This window comes from Gymnoscopelus braueri (assembly GCF_963280865.1).
Source record: "Gymnoscopelus braueri genome assembly, chromosome: 6".
Lineage (NCBI taxonomy): Eukaryota > Metazoa > Chordata > Actinopteri > Myctophiformes > Myctophidae > Gymnoscopelus > Gymnoscopelus braueri.
This window is the reverse complement of record NC_137607.1, coordinates 26072316-26078841: the sequence shown is the minus strand read 5'-3', so window position 1 is coordinate 26078841 and position 6526 is coordinate 26072316. Positions and strand designations below refer to the sequence as shown.

At 39.8% G+C, this 6526-nt stretch overlaps 1 protein-coding gene across 1 annotated transcript; it reads left to right on the top strand.

The window, feature by feature from the left end:
• The first annotated feature begins 2663 nt into the window (after window positions 1–2663).
• On the top strand, window positions 2664–6149 carry LOC308087308 (uncharacterized protein). The gene is made up of 3 exons (XM_080431083.1): window positions 2664–2758; window positions 5191–5451; window positions 5931–6149. The coding sequence occupies exons 1-3, from the start codon at window positions 2731–2733 to the stop codon at window positions 6131–6133; spliced, it is 492 nt and encodes a 163-aa protein (XP_080287209.1). The 5' UTR covers window positions 2664–2730; the 3' UTR covers window positions 6134–6149.
• Window positions 6150–6526: the final 377 nt, after the last annotated feature.

Here is a 6526-nt window from a genome sequence, read left to right as displayed (position 1 = left end):
AACAATAATTATGTGTCCCTGCAATAACAAAATCAAGTATCAAATGCATGCTTGTATTATTACTTAGAGTGGCGGGTAGAGATTACTTTAATATATTAAAATAAACTATAGTTGCATGGTTTTCATAAGGTCTGCTGCCTGTTGTGACCAAGGCCTCCCTTGGAAAAGAGACTTTTAATCTTGATGTGTCTTCTCCCAATAAAGGTTAAATTAGGTATGTAATTGTTTTCTGTAAACTATCCACTCATTAGCATCAAACAGTTAATACATTGAGTGTTCACACTGAGGACTGGAGCAGGGGGCAGAAGATGTGGGTTTTTCACATCTGAAAACCACAGCACATATTTTCCACTGATACAGGATGCAACATCTATACTGTACTAGTGAACTCATAGGTTAACAGACTTTGTTTTCATAGAAATGTTTAACTGTCGTGGTAGAGGCACTTGCTTGTTCCAAAAATCTGAAATGAGATAATCTTTAGCAGGCAAGCGAACAAACAGTAACTACGCACTTTGAAGTCTTCCTCTCTTCACTCAAACATCTCCATCTGTAACACGATGTATCTGTAAACACAAACTGTGAATTATAATCATAATGCAAGTTGTTTATAAGGATGGGCCATATTCAATACTTGTTTCTGATTGATCAATCACGGAGTGTACACATTTTGATGTATTTTATGTGTTCTCAATTAAACAGATAAAATCAAATAAATTGTATTTCAGTGTCTGGGTGGCGCAGGGGTAAAGTTTCTGTCCACCATCGTGGAGACTGGCATTGTTGCATCCTGATACAATATCTCTGTCACTACTAGTGATTCATATAAATTATGTTCGTCTGGGGTGCCTGTTCAGCGGAGAGTTGAACTTGGAAGTACAGCGGGAACTGGGAGATCAAAGATAAGATTATACAAACGGTACATTGATGATATCCTGTTATTTTGGGAGGGAACACAAACTGAACTAATGGACTTTGTAATATATCTCAACAACTCAAGTTTCCTGAAATTCACTTGTGAACAGAGCATTGACAAGATTAATTATTTGGATCTAACTATATCCAAGGATGAAACTGGAATGATTCACACATCTATTTTCAGAAAAGACATGGAACGCAATACAATTTTACATGCTACCAGTAACCATCCTGGACACCTAAAGGACAACATCCAAGTAGGTCAATTTTTGAGGCTTAAACGTAACTGTTCAGATCTTGATGACTTTCACTCCAAACAAACCATTATGAGTACTCGGTTTAAGGACAGGGGATATTCTTCCAATTCTATTCAGAAAGCCATACAATATGCCAATAACACCTCCTGCTCTGATCTCTTATCTAATGCACCAAAAACTAAAAATCCAAGTCGGGCTTGTTTTTGTACTGAATATATAACCACTGTGATTCACAAATCAAAAAGATACTCAACAGACACTGGCATGTGCTCCAAACAGAGCCATCTGTGAAAGACCTCTGCAAATCCCCACCCCTTGTTGCATTTAGGAGAGCACCCACAATCAAAGGTACAGTCATGTACAAAAATATGGTTCAAAAGAAGACCACATGGCTGACAACAACTGGAATGTATAGATGTGGTAACTGTGCCTGTTGCAACAACACAACAGACAAGAAATCATTCAATCATCCCCACACTGGAAGGAAGATTCCTATTCGTGAATTTATCAACTGCAAATCGACACATGTGATTTACATGCTGTTATGTCCCTGTGGTCTAGCATACGTAGGACAAACTAAACGACCCCTCAAACAAAGAATATCAGAGCACAAAACTGCAATCCGTACAGGAAATATGGATTATGCAATTGCAAAACATTATGCTGAAGCAAATCATGGTTCACCCTCTTCATTAAAATTCTGTGGGATTGAGAAAATTGTGAGCCTATCAGAGGAGGTGATATTCTAAAGAAACTGGCCCAGAGAGAAATGCAGTGGATACACACACTCAACACTATGACACCCAATGGACTTAATGACGATTATAGCTTAAAATGTTTTTTGGGTTAAGACTATCTTTGATACCCCTTCACTGTGTATTGGATGTGTTACTTTGTTACTTTATGATATATGCCTCAAAATTACCTGTAATTGCCTGTGTTCTTGCATAGTGATTGGACCTTGGTGATTGACTTGAGATTTCAGCTGTTGGTGAACTCTGACCTTTTGTATAAAGTGAGTTGAATTGATGTGATATGAATGCTCTGAGGAAGGCTCATAGCCGAAACGCGTAAGCGTTCATTTTATTGGTGTGCCAATAAAAAAAGTGGAAATGTGAGTAATTTGTCCTCCATTTAATTGAAACTTTTGGATGTGCTACCTTTTTGGATTTTTTTTAATTCCTTTTTGATATGTATACTGGAAGTTGGGTCTAGCACTCCACTGAGAAAACCCATTGTTGATGCGCAACCTCTTTTTCTTATTTGGGAGAGATAGTGTGTGTGTGTGTTCCTCCACATGAGTTATGCCCTACTGGTGAAATTGCTCACTGACACCACCTACTTCAGTATCACCGTAGCCTCTTCCCATCACTACTTCAGCCCACCTCTTCCTTCATTGTAACCTCCTTCTCCGCAACACCAATAGATGACTGCATCATTCGACCGTCTTGTTCAGTGTAGTTTCCTCCCACCACTACACCAGTAGGAGGAGATTCTGTCATAACAGTCAGTCAGTCAGTCAGTCAGTCAGTCAGTCAGTGAGCAGCAACACAGAATGGACTTAACATCACTACTTCTAGTCTGTGAGTACAAACACACTGTACAATTATTGCATTCATTTATGTGTCTGTCTATTTTATTCAACCTTCATGAGAATGACTTGTCCTCATGGGGAAAAGTTGACACATTTGCCCACTAATGGCTCTTTTACGCTCAAGGCTTATTAATAGTTCACTGATTAAGCCTAATTCCAATGTGGAATTAGGCTTAATCAGAGGGACACTTTGCCAATTTTACTTATAGTGTGGACAAACTACCTTAAGCATTCTGTGTAGTTCATGTTCTAACATGGTAGTTAATGCTCTAACATAGTAGTAAATGCTGTGACATGGTAGTTACATGTAGTTAAAGCTCTAACATGGTCCAGTAGTTACATGATAGTTTTAATGCTCTAACATGGTAGTAAATGCTGTGGAATCGTGGTTAATGCTCTGATATGGTAGTTACATGTAATTAAGATAGTAGTAAATGCTGTGATATATTTAGTAAGTAAGTAAGTAGCCTTGTGAACCAACGGTTCCCGAGCCAGATGGCCTATGGTCAAGAGCCTATCTCCTGTTACTGTAGCGTAAGGCTGCTTGATGTACAAGTACACCCCCTGGACATGATGCTAGTATGTCGCAGGGACTTACCCCCCTTGATGCTGAGTACCAAGCAGGGAGGCATTGGGTCCCCTTTTTATAGTGTTTGGTATGACCCGGCCGGGGAATTGAACCCTGACCTCCCAATCTCAGGGCAGACACGCCACAAGGCCAATGAGCTGGTAAAATGGTAGTTACATGGTAGTTAATGCTGTAACATTGTCGTAAATGCTATAACATGGTAGTTAAAGGGCTCAATGTGTTCCCAGATTGGAAAGTAGTTCAAAATTCTAAAAATTGAAATCAGAACAAACATGAATATGTATATTTTTTTATTACTTGTGTCTGACGGAGTTGACACAAATCAAGTTATGGAGTGCATAAATATCACATTTTAGAAAGCGTTATACCAAATACGTTCCTTCACATGATTGCTATAGTTCAGACCTATATATACAATATATATATATATTTTAAACATGTTGTGTACCTTGTCTCAAGAATCACTGGTATTATATAATGTAAAATGCTAACAACAATAATAATCCCACAATGGGAATCAAAAACAAATATAGTATAACATTACAGGGAATATTTTGTGACAGCAAACCTGTATAAAAATGGATAAGAACATCTGCTATATGCCTCATTTGACTCCATTGAGCAAAAACTTGGGCTATCATATGGTTTACATTGCCCTCTAGTGGATTAACAGGTAAATGGCCAAAGTACCTCATGCCCAGCAGAATCAGCATATTAACAGTTAACACCATAGCAACATATAATAAACAAGAAAAGCAAGTACTCCAAATAAGGATTACTTTATGACAGACATTAAAGGGATACTTCACTTTCGGGCCGGGGAGACATTTAAAAAAAATATTAAAAATAAATGAAAAAAGTTATGGAAAATTCATGGCCCCCTCACGCATTAGTAGGACACTCTAATGCGTGAGGGGGCCATGAATTTTCCATAACTTTTTTCATTTATTTTTAATATATTTTTTTAAATGTCTCCCCGGCCCTAAAGTGAAGTATCCCTTTAAAGGGATATTTCACTTTCAAAAAAACGTTTGATCATTTTAACGTCTACTCAGGCTTTTGTGAGCCCCCCAGACCGTTTTTAAGTTGCTTGATTCAGTATTTAGATATTTGATATTCATTTGATCAGACACGCCCCCTTCCTATACAAACCCATTATAACTTCAAACTCAATTTTTAACATGTTAGATTAATCAAAAACACCCGTCCTTGGTTCTGGTGACTCACCCTGCCCTCCTAATACGTGAGGGGGCCGTGTTTTTTCGTTTACCCTTTTCATTTCATTTATTTTATTTTTTTATTGTATTTAATTTTTTTCATTTTCCCCAAAAAATATTATCCGCGGGGGAAATTCAGTCACCAAAGGCAGCACAGCAGTTAGGATATACAGTTACAGGACAAGTACTGTACAGCAGGGTAAAAGACATCACACTCAAAGAAATACCAGGACAAAATATACAATATACAACACTATACATCAGGGGTCGGCAACCTTTTTGATAGTCAGTGTGCCATATCAACATTAAGTTTAATTATGACACCATATCAAAATGTTATGTTTCCAACTGATTTTGATTGTCCAAAGGCTATACATAACAACCCTTTTTTATTTATTTTTTATTCAGGATGTAATGATCATTAGACTCATTGCAATAACCCATCTATCTCCCAGACTCCCTACCCAGTCATTTTAAAATCAATTCTGAAATTGGATGTTGTGACTACGGATGATGTTACCGAGGGGAAGCATATAATAGTGGGATAGTGTTGTTCAGAGTGATGTAACCTCAGTCTAATGTTCTTCTATTCTGATGTTATTTATCATTGTTCAGATGGAGCTGTGATCCTGGAGAGCCCTGCACTTCCTGTGATGGAAGGAAGTGATGTCACTCTGCACTGCTGGTCCAGAATCAAGGCGACTGCTAAACCATCCGCTGACCTCCCAGCTGATTTCTATAAAGATGGATCCCTCATCAGGTCTGAGTCTACAGGACAGATGACCATCCACAGTGTTTACAAGTCTGATGAAGGATTCTACAAGTGTCATATCTCTGACCTTGGAGAGTCACCAGAGAGCTGGATGGATGTGAGAGGTGAGATAGAGCAATATACTGTATCTATCACATACACAGGAGGGATGGAATGTTTAAACATTTCATCCACTATCCACTATCCCAGTGGTTTTCAAATGTTTTTGGCTCAGGGTACCCCTGTAAATAACTTTTTCATCCACGGCACCCCAGCACCTTACATATTTATTTCATATTATGATACACACATATGTAAATCTTTCCCCCTAAATGTAGTTGTATTCAACGCATGTTCAGGAGTAGAGACCTCCCTCTGCTCAACCTCTGCTCAACTTGATAAGGCAATCACCTTACCAAGTTCAGCCGTGCTGCTTATCTCTCAGCCAATCTCCGCTGCCATCACCAAAGTATAAATACACCTGCGTCTGCAGCACCTACCTGTTTGTGTTCACTGCTAGTTGTTCCAATCCCCTCCTCCTCCCCAACCACCTCCTTTCTCACCAATTTTGCCCTTCTAACGTTATTTCTTCTCCTTCCTCCAGGAGCCCCAGGGCGGGGCAGTGTCGGAGCGAAGGCGACAGACCGCTCCCGAGCAGACAGACCGCTCCCGAGCAGACAGACTGCTCCCGAGCAGAGCAACGCGGCGGTCGCCTGGCTCCCGAGACTATACCCCCACCCCGAGTCTCGCCCCACCTTGGGCTCCCCAGCTATACACATATATTTAATATTGTACTGTGTTCAATAAATGCTGTTTAACCTGAGCAGAAGGTGTGGTCTCTTACTAGTGAATATACAGTATGTCACGAGGAAAACTTGAGAGAGGGAATATTAGTTTCAATAAGGACAGATTGAAAATAACTTTATACTTGACATTTAACCTTGAACGCCAGCATCCCTGTTCTGGGGGGGACATTCACCAAAAATCGCAGAGCTACAAGCTCACAACGCGTCACATTGTGACACGTTGTGAGCGTGTAGATCTGAAAATTTTTGGCCAAGAGATTTGGTGTAGATCAAAACAATGCACCGAGTACAGTGCAAGTCAGATCCGTTTTATAGTATACTAGAGTCTCGGGGGGCTACGCCCCCCTCGACACCAGCCGCGCACGGGGCTTTGCGTTTGTTGGTCCCTCCGTGT

Bases quoted from the DNA above. Each gene is read 5' to 3' on its own strand.
- LOC308087308 (XM_080431083.1), top strand. From the start codon at position 2,731: ATGGACTTAACATCACTACTTCTAGTCT. The intron at 2,759-5,190 runs GTGAGTACAAAC...ATCATTGTTCAG, and splicing joins AACATCACTACTTCTAGTCT to ATGGAGCTGTGATCCTGGAG. The intron at 5,452-5,930 runs GTGAGATAGAGC...TCCTTCCTCCAG, and splicing joins GAGCTGGATGGATGTGAGAG to GAGCCCCAGGGCGGGGCAGT.